At 43.2% G+C, this 10,111-nt stretch overlaps 1 protein-coding gene across 1 annotated transcript in view; it reads right to left on the bottom strand.

The window, feature by feature from the left end:
- Positions 1-9,700, bottom strand: part of CD48 (CD48 molecule) — a 14,086-nt gene extending 4,386 nt beyond the window's left edge. The window contains exons 1-2 of the mRNA XM_029935805.1: positions 9,469-9,700; positions 2,200-2,493 (exon numbers count right to left, since the gene is read on the bottom strand). Of these exons, the coding sequence (XP_029791665.1) occupies positions 2,200-2,493; positions 9,469-9,550 (376 nt within the window). The 5' untranslated portion in view covers positions 9,551-9,700. The remainder of the gene's footprint in view (positions 1-2,199; positions 2,494-9,468) is intronic.
- Positions 9,701-10,111: the final 411 nt, after the last annotated feature.

The raw sequence follows: 10,111 nt of genomic DNA, 5'->3' as shown, positions 1-10,111 counted from the left end.
GAGGGGAAGAGGGGGAAAGGAGCAAGGGAGAGGGAGAGAGGCAAATCATGAGAGACTCTTGAATACTGAGAACCAACTGAGGGCTGAAGGGGGAGGGGGAGAGGGGAAGGGGTGTGATGGGCATGGAGGAGGGCCCTTGTCGGGATGAGCACTGGGTGTTATATGGAAACCAATTTGACAATAAACTATGAAAAAAAGGTTTAAAAAAAAGTAAAATATTCAGAAATGTTGCAAGCTGATTATGAAACCATTAGGAACCACGTGGGACTATCTGCACAGAAGTTGGTAAGTGACACAAATTTGGGCTTTTCGTGACACCTCTGTGAGAGACTTTGACTCCTTCCTGCCCCCAGAACCTCCCAAATTTTCAGACTATGTGACGTGGAGGAAGCGACCAAGGAGGGACCTCAGGCTCTTAGAACAGGGACGGTGAGCTCATGGGACCTAATTGTACGTGACACTCCTCATTTACACTGTTTCAAGGGAGAAAGGACATTACAGATCTATTCTGAGTATTTTTCTGGAGATTTTGTATTCATTCTTTTGTTGATTATCTGGTAGAAGGCAACCACATGATAAAATGACTTGGTTTTGAAAAAGAACCGTTGTTTTCGCGTTTTGATGTTTTACTCTCATTATTGACTTTGATTCTCATAACGTCCTGAAAGCAAGATATAAGTATCCTCATAATATGGGGTCCCCATGGCTCTCAGGTCTCCCCCGTCTGGGATGTCCGCCCTGCCCCTCTTCTCTAATAATTGTTTACCTCGACGCCAGGGAGACATCCCCAAGAACCAAGTTTCCGTTTTACATCCCAACCCTTTGGGCCATAAATGTTTCCATCAGGTACACATACCTGAACCAACTTGGGTTCATCAGTTTTTCTCCTTAAATTCTGAGAATTTAGGGGTGCCTAAAGGGGGTGACTCGGTCGGTTAAGTGACTCTTGGTTTCAGCTCAGGTCATGATCTCACAGTTTGTGAGACCCAGCCCCAAGCCGGGCTCCGTGCTAAAGTGTAGAGCCTGCTTGGGATTCTCTCTCTCCCTCTCTTTCTGCCCCGCCCTGTCCCCACTCTCTCTTTCTCTCAAAATAAATAAATAAACTTCAAAAATAAATAAATAAATTTTGAAAATTTAAACCAAGAGTTAACAAAAGTCTAAGCCTTGAGAGTAAGTCATGTAAATGGCAGGAATCCAGAGGCCTAATCCACCGATTCCTGATTGGGGGCTCTGGACTGGCCTCATTTTTCCTCTTGTTTGGCCCTTTTTTTAGGTTCCTCGAATTGCTCTAAATAGCTCTAGTGTCTTTAGTAGACTTTTTTTTTTTTGCCAAATTTATATCAAACTAGCTTCTGTTAACTTGACATCAAAAGAAATTTACCTAATATGGGTACAGAGATGTTGAGATCTTTCTCCAAGGTCACACAGCTGGTAAGTGAGCTAGTAACCAGAGTTTTTAACCCAGGTCTGTCCGATTCCAAGTATAATATCTTAGTCCTTATTCCACTTATACCAGTTCGGAAGTTTTTGTCCCAATCATTCTGAAAGGCAAATAGCCTTCCTTTAACAGCCCCTGCCACATTCTGTGTCTCTTATATATTTTTTCTTAAGTCTGATGAGGTCTGTGTTCTAATATATCATTTTTTTAAAGATGGTGCATGATCACCTTTAAATTTTATTTTATTTTTTGTTTTTTATTTATTTTTGAGAGACAGAGAGAGACAGCATGAGCAGGGGAGGGTCAGAGAGAAAGGGAGATACAGAATCTGAAACAGGCTCCAGGCTCTGAGCTAGCTGTCAGCACAGAGCCTGATGCTGGGCTCGAACCCACGAACCGAACCACAAGATGATGACCTGAGCCGAAGCTGGATGCTTAACTGACTGAGCCACCCAGGCGCCCCTGATATATCATTAAGATAAGCTCGGAACTGGTTTGGGTCGATCACAGGAGAGCATAAAGATAAGAGAGAAACTTCTGTGGTCTCTTCACATCTCTGACACACAAATGCCAGAAGCTTTAAGTGTCCCAAGGCTATCAGTTTGGGTTCTGCCTGCCCAGCCTCACTCCTCAGAGGAACTGCTCCAGGAGAAATGAATTAAGCTGTCCCGAAGTGCCTCTGCCAGAGAGAGCCCCCTTGAGCCCAGGGAAGCCTCCCAGTGGTCCATCCGGTGCACTGGAGTGGGGCTCCCCAAACTCACCTAACACCTTCAGTGAGATGGAGTGAGCTACCTCTACCCCAGACTCCACCTCCCGCAGGATGTAGGTGCCGCTGTCCTCTTTCCGGGTGTTATAGATGCACAGTTCGTGGCTTTCACCAAGTCTGACCCTGTCCTTAAAGTCAGACTTGAAGTATTTAATGTTGTTGGACTCCCATTCTACAATCTTCTGGATGCTGTTGTATAGCCAGGTGAATCGTTTGGAGTTATCAGACAAACCGGAGATTTTCAGAGTCACGTTGCTGCCAGAGATGGCAGCCACTTGATTTGGAGTATCTGTGAATGAGAGTGAGAACCGTCTTAGGGAGGCAGAGTGGCCCAGTGGCCCAGGTTTTGGCCTGAGCTGTGGGACAGGGAAGAAAGAAGTGGTTTGGGCTTGGAAGCTGTGAGTATGGTTTTCACTGAAGGGCCTGATGAAAGCTGCAGCTTGAGGAACGGGCAATGGGCATGTTGCTAATAATTCACCTAGTTCTGCCCCCCAGACCACACAGAACAATGACACTGAGGCTGGCTTCTGCTCTCTCACTCTCATGCCCGTCGACGTCCAAATAAAATGGTGACAAGTCACATCCTCCCTCCGGGCTTGGGTTCCCTGATCCTTCAATTGAATTCCCTAGCAGTAGGTGAGAAATAGAGAAAAAGCAAAGCTTGACATGAATGAGAGCCAGAGAAGTTCAGTGTCAAAGTATTCTAGAAGCATGAAAAATATGACGCTATTATCTGGTGTTCATAATTTTTGTAGTATTTCTCAGCTTTGGGAAACTTGTGATGCATTGCGATTCCTTTTCTCATACTAACTAATCTCATTTTTGTTCCTATTTGTGTTTGCTCTTCTGTTCTTTTTTCATGAGGGTGCCCAAACCTTGTTTGGTTAAGGCAAGGAAAAGACAAGATGATAGCCAGGAAGATGCAAGATGAAGGAGAGATCCGTTGACTCTTTGTGGAGGGAGAAGAACAAAGTAGGCAGGTAGATGGATAGATGGATAGATAGATAGATAGATAGATAGATAGATAGATAGATAGATAGATGATAGATAGATAGATAGATAGATAGATATCAATATCTACATATAGGCTGATAAAGAGCCGTAGAAAGGAGCTACTGGTAGAGGAAAAAGGAAATATGATCTCTTGTGGGAAGCTGCAAAGATTCAGCCGATTGGCAGCTCACAGCCAGGAAATGTCACTCCCTGAGGGGAGCTACCTGAATTACAAAGATAGGCAGGGAAGTGCCACTCCCTGTCAGGAGAAGCCAGAAGAACAAAAGATCAACCCTCTACAGGCAGGGTAGTGCCGGCCCCTCAGGCGCTGTGCTAAAAACTTTAGTTTGGTTCCTTCTTTACCCAAGCCTTAATCACTTGACCCTGTTTCCTAGCAACCAACCCTGTCAGCTTCCCGCCCTAAACCCTATATAGGTGTGGGTATTTTTCTCAATAAACGGGCTTGATCAGAACCGCTTGTCTTGCCTCCACTCTCTGTGCCTCCTACCCCCCTATTCTCACTCCCTCCTCAGGGACCCGCATTGATCCACTGACCCACCAGCCGGGGCGGAACAGACAATCTATATTAACTCTGGCCTCAAATACTATCACACAAAACCTCACCCTATTTTTCAACATCATATATATATCTAGCTGTTCACTTTCCACAAGTCTGTCATTTCTGAAAGAACTCTCTACAACTGATAAAAAATTAAAAATGCATGTGTCCCCAGGGCTTTCAAGTTTCTATTTATTAATCTTTCCAACCATTCACCTCTCCATTCAACAAACATTTATTGAGCAGTTACTCTGTGCCTAGTGCAGATGCAGACATACTTAGGCATTCATTTCCACAGGGCTTCTGATCGATCCATTCTACACATTATAATCTCTGTGACATAATAAATTCAGTGCAAATAACAGTATTTGAACAACCACTATGTGCCTGGCACTGGACAAGTCTCTGATATTAACAATGCAGAGAGGAGCTCTGATCTCTCGGAGCATAGCAAATCAGAACATTGCCTTCGGGATTTTAAAATCGCCAGACATATATTCTAAGCTTGTTCTCATTCTGTTACTTGTTTACATGTGTATTAATAGAAGTGGTGGCAATAGAGAGCCTCGATAAATGGTTTTCAACCTTGGCACTATTGACATTTTTGGGCAGATAATTCCTGTTGCAGGGCCTGTCCTTGTGCATTGCAGGATGTTCAGCAGAACTCCTGGCCTCTGCCCACTACATACTAGCAGCACTTCTCCAGATGTGACAGTCAAAATCGTCTCCAGATACGGTCAGGTGTCTCGCCTCCATGCCAGCTGAGAACTGCTGGCCCAGGTCATCCTTGGCAGAGTCTTCAACAAAGGTCAGACATATTCTTAGGAAGATGGCTTAACCCACAATCAGCCACTACTTCATTTCTCAGTAAGAAGTGATAGCCAACCACCAGAATGATCCTTCTGGAACTGGCGCACATAGATGGTGAAGGAAGAGGAAGGGCAGATACCACATCCTGTTTGCGCCTCTGTCTTAGCACTCATGTTATATTAAATGATTGTTTAATATCTACCACCTGCTTCTATCACCAGACTGTAAGCTTCCTAAAGACAAGAAGTGTGTCCTGTAAGTCTGATTCATTTTCCATTATAGTGTGATAATTAATAGCATGGATTCTGGAAGAGACTGCCTCAGTTCAGATCCTGGCTCTGCTACTTGCCGGCTGCGTAATCTTGAGCAATGTTACCTAATCTTAATAATTTTAATAATTTAATAATTTAATAATATCTCACAGAATTTGTGTGTCATCTTGACTGGGTTAAAGGATGACTGAATCGATGGTAAAACATTGTTTCTGGACATGTCCAGGAGGCTGCTTCTGGAAGAGTTAGCATCTGAATTGGTAAACTGAGTAAAAACGTTCAGCCTTACCAGGGTGGTGGGCACCACAATCCACTGAGGGCCCAGAAAGAACAAAAAAGACAGAATAAGGGCAAAGTTGCTTTTTGCTGAAGTTGGGACATCCATCTTCTCTACTCAGACATCAGCATTCCTGGCTCCTGGGCCTTGGACTTGGCAGGGACCTACATCATTGGCTCCCATGGTACTCAGGCCTACAGGTTGGGACCAGAATTCTGCCACCAGTTTCCCTGTGCCACAGACCTGCAGATGGCAGATTGTGACACTTCCATCATTGCATGAGACAATCCCTCATAATAAACCTCTTTCTACATGTTTAAACATACGCTGCTTGTTCTGTTTCTCTGAAGAGCTCTAATACAGAGTTACATGCTTAGAGTGGATTCTAAGTGCTTAGACTACAACTCAGTAAAAATAATCAACTAATATAAATAAAGTGCTTAGAATAAGATATTAAACATTCAATAAATGTCATTATCATTTTATTATTATCCAGTGTTATTTTTATGTCCATAACATCTAGTGCTATGCCTAAGTTATTAAGATGTTTAACAACTTCCTATTGAACTTATTTAATTATACCAAAACAATGGTAAAATAATGACTAGACTAATGATATTTTTTTTTTTAGAAATGGAGGGATTATGTGAATCAAAAAAATTGAAGAATGTGAAAAAAGGGGACTAATATCTAAAAAAAAGAGAGAGAAAGAAAGAAAGAAGGAAAGAAAGAAGGAAGGAATGAAGGAAGGAAGGAAGATAGGAAGAAAGAAAGAAAGAAAAGAAAGAAAGAAAGAAAGAAAGAAAGAAAGAAAGAAAGAAAGAAAGAAAGAAAAGCTAGCAACTCCCGAATCAGCTGTCACTTGTTGCTTAGTGGTCTAAAAGTAAAGGACATTGGTATGCACAAGAGATAACACAAAACCACACCACTGGCCTAGTACATGTGATGATGAGACAGAGGGCCCAGCACCCCTGCTGGAACAGAGAACTTCCCTAAAGTTTCCTTGGAGAAGGAGGAGGGAGGATGAGTCGGGTGAGAAAGAATGAAGAATACAGAGCATGTAGACTCAAGGGATGACCCAGGCCCAGTTATACCTTGCATTCTTTCTCCTGGTGAGAATGGAAGCTGCTTGCTAAGGACAAGAAGACCGTGTTTGGCCAGGGTCAAAAGGACTTCAAAATTTAGTGTGAGAGACATGGAGAAACTGTTACAGACACAGTCACTACTTTTGTGAGTTTCTCAAAGGCAAAGACCCTGTCTTGCTCAATTTTAAATCCCTAAAATATTTGGTTGACATTTGGTGTTTAATAAACAACAGATGGATGGATGGATGGATGGATGGATGGATGGATGGATGGGACAAAATGTATACATAAGTGCTCCTAGTCTTTTTCTTTTCATGACCTCCTACTAGTCAAAAATATTTTTTCGTATTTTTACTTCCCACTCAGCTTCTCCCTCTTGTTTACTTCTTAAGATCAGTTTGGACTGATGAGGCCGAGACAAAAGGAAGAGATAAGCAAAGGCCAAGGCCACTTAAGCTGGTTGAGGAAATAGGGGTGCTCGGGCATTGGGTCTCAAAAGTGTAAGGCTATCTGGGCAGCAGGTGCATGGAGAGGTTTGAGAAGACTGAAAAGGAGAGGATAGGTTGGTGTAGGAAGTGTTGCTATAGTTTACATATTGGATTTCCTTTAACTTTTTTTGAGAGACTCTAAGTAGAAATTTGAGTTACTACTTAATTACTTATAACCAATGAACTGTGTTTCTTAATAGGACAGTGTACCCAACCAGGCCAGTAGGCTCCTGTCCTATGGCTGGATCCTTATAAATGCATAAAAGATGGTCATTATCATGCAGAGAGCAGAGGAGCAGTACAGGAGGTACTCAGAAATTCTCAAGAAAAAATAATCCAAAAACCTAAAAGCATGTTGAACATAGCATTCAAGGTTTCAGATAACAAAAGTCAATCCAACGGAGCTAAAAGAAACCTTGAAATATAAAAGCAGCAGCCTCAGACGGGCTGAGATCATGCTTGGAAAGAGCAATGGAAGGCAGAATTTTGTTTTGAAATAACTAATGAGGGATGGCCTGGAACAGCAACATAAACCTGAAAATAGAAGCAGTAGAAATAATGCTCGAATGACCATTAAAAAAGAGACACAAGATATTCCAGTCTTCTAGAAGGATTCTACAATTCATTCACAAGTTAAAGAATAAATATGGATTAATTTTACTAAATCAGATTGCAAAAACCCAGCAGAAATGTTGTAATACAATTTGGGGTATGAAGATGGCAGTTTAGTCTGCTAATTATCTACTAAATCGAGATAAACTGATCTTTCTTATCTATAGTGTATTTATGTATTCTTTCCATTTTTAAGTAAATTGACAAAATCTTGATTTGCCTTCCTAACAATTGCATATGTTGGAAGATAGGAAAAGTAACTGTAAAGAAGGCTACTATTTGGATTTAATTCTTTTTTTTAATTTAAACTTAAAACAAAGTTTTTATTTAATTATTTTGAGAGAGCGTGCAGGGTGGGGACAGGAGAGAGGGGAAGAGAGACTCCCAAGCAGGCTCCACATTGTCAGCATGGAGCCCAGCACAGGGCTTGATCACATGACCCATGAGATCATGACCTAATCTGAAATCAAGAATCAGACACACAACCGACTGAGCCACTGCGTCGCCCCTATTTTGATTTAATTCTAACAGGAAGAAATATCTGGTTATGTGTCTGGATGAAGTACCTGTGTTTACACGTAGTTTCCAACAGAAAAGGAAGCAGCTCTTTTCTATGACCACCCGTGTTTCTTGTCGGCAGAGAAGCAGAATTAAAATGGGGAAGGTGGGGACTCAGACCAAAGGAATCATTTTTTCATACTTAAGAGTCTACTCTGGGAGGCAAAAGAGGCCCTACAGAGGAAGTTCTCACCGTTGTAAAATCAAGTCACATGGTTCTAGTAAAACTATTGAGAAAGGAAAGAGGTGAGTTTTTTTTAAATACTTTTTTAATGTTTTATTTATTCTTAATACAGAGAGAGACAGATCATGAGAGGAGATGGGGCAGAGAGAGAAGGACACACAGAATCGGAAGCAGGCTCCAGGCTCTGAGCTAGCTGTCAGCACAGAGCCTGACGCGGGGCTTGAACCCACGAACATGAGATCTAACCTGAGCCGAAGCCGGAGGTTTAACCGACTGAGCCACCCAGGTGCCCCGAAAGAAGTGAGTTTTTAAGATCCTAATACGGAGTTACCAGGAGCTCTCTTATAGCATCAACTATTTAAGCTGCACAACCTTTTAAGGAAGTAATTTCCAAAATTGAAGTAAAATTGACATACGATACTATATTCGTTTCAAGGGCACAACATGATAATACCTGAATGTTTCTTCGGGGGAATAGTGAGAAAGGCAGTAGCTTAACTCTCACTTCTCAGAAGACCTAAAAAGAAAAGTACTGGGAGGTTGAGCAGCCATAACAGAAAAGAACGTTAACTCAGTTCCGGGGTGTGTCGGGGAGACCAGAGCAAGCACATGGCAGAGGGTGACCTTAACCCTCAACAACTAGCTGCCGGGTGTTCCTTTGGTACCCGGGCCCCCCGGCCTCTGCTCAGATCCTCATTCTCAGACCTTAGAGAGAGCAAGTGTTCTTTCCTACAATTTCGATCTCTCTTTGGGAATTTCTACAAATTTCCGCTTAGAGGTCTCAGAGAATGCCTCCGCGAACACAATGTGTACCTAGCTCAAAATGCAGCAGCTCTCCGTTTGGAGCTGACATTCAAAATGGAAAAAAAAGGGAAGAGGGTGCCTGGATGGTTCAGCCCGACTGGGTCAGGTCACGATCTCTCGGTCAGTGGGTTCATGCCCCACGTCAGACTCTGTGCTGCCAGCTCGGAGCCTGGAGCCTGCTTCAGGGTCTGTGTCTCCCCCTCTCTCTGCTCCTCCCCCACTCGTACTCTGTGTGTGTGTCTCTCTCTCAAAAACAAAAAATAAAAACGTTTTAGAAATAATTAATTAGTAATTAATAGAAACAAAATATATTTTTAAAAGGAACAACAACAACAGAAAACAAAAAACAAGACCTTTGTAGACCATACGCCATGGAACGAAATAGAAGACCCCTAGTACCCAGTCTCCCCAGGGCCTGGTTTTTGCCATGACCCCTTTAGGAAAAGAGAAAGTCTTATCTCAGAGGCTCAGGAAAGTTCCCCACAGCGCTGCTACCCGCCTAGGAGTACCTGCTGCCTGGCGACCACGCTCACTCCCAGGGTTAAGCCCCACTTCCCACCCCCTTTCCCATCTCACCGTGCCTCCCATGCACAATCACAGGCACACAGCTCGTGTAAAGTACCTTGAACGTTTGCCAGGAACAGAGGAGGCAGCAGTAGAAGAAGTTCCAGAGCTGTAAACCACTCCTGCCTTTGGGCCCACATGTTACGTCCCAGGAAAGCTGGAGACAGGCCAGGACCAGGCTAGAAAGGGACTGAGGGCTCCCAGGCCCAAGTTTAGAGAAAAACACCCACTGGACTTTTCACAATTCAGTAACTCCTGGGTGGAGCTCAGAGACCAGAAACAGGAAGCCACCATATCTGAGAACACCACGGAAATGAAATGAGCTATTTTTTTGAATGTGCAGTTGGTTCTGTTTTCTGGAGAGAAGACCCATAGCGTCTGTTGGGTTCTCGGACGGGTCAGTTTTCAAAAATGATGAGGGTCTCCTGACAGAGCATATCTGCTTTGGGTTTCCCAGGCAGGAATCGCCCCGATTAATCCAGAAGCTAAAATTACTAAGTGCCCACCAAGCCTACAGGGTTTCTGGCTGGAGCCCTTCTAAGTCATGAGAGGAGCAGGTCATATACAAATGTCATTCAGGGCGGTATGTCTGGGAAATCAGATCTCCCGTGCCCTAAACCCCACCCTCAGATTCTTCCTCTTTAATAGTAAAGTTGCTGCTTGGACTTTTACTTAGCCTATCCACTGAACATTCGTAGAAA

This window comes from Suricata suricatta, chromosome 3, assembly GCF_006229205.1.
Source record: "Suricata suricatta isolate VVHF042 chromosome 3, meerkat_22Aug2017_6uvM2_HiC, whole genome shotgun sequence".
Classification (NCBI taxonomy): Eukaryota; Metazoa; Chordata; class Mammalia; order Carnivora; family Herpestidae; genus Suricata; species Suricata suricatta.
Note: the sequence above shows the minus strand (reverse complement) of the source record. Positions and strands in the feature narration are given on the sequence as shown.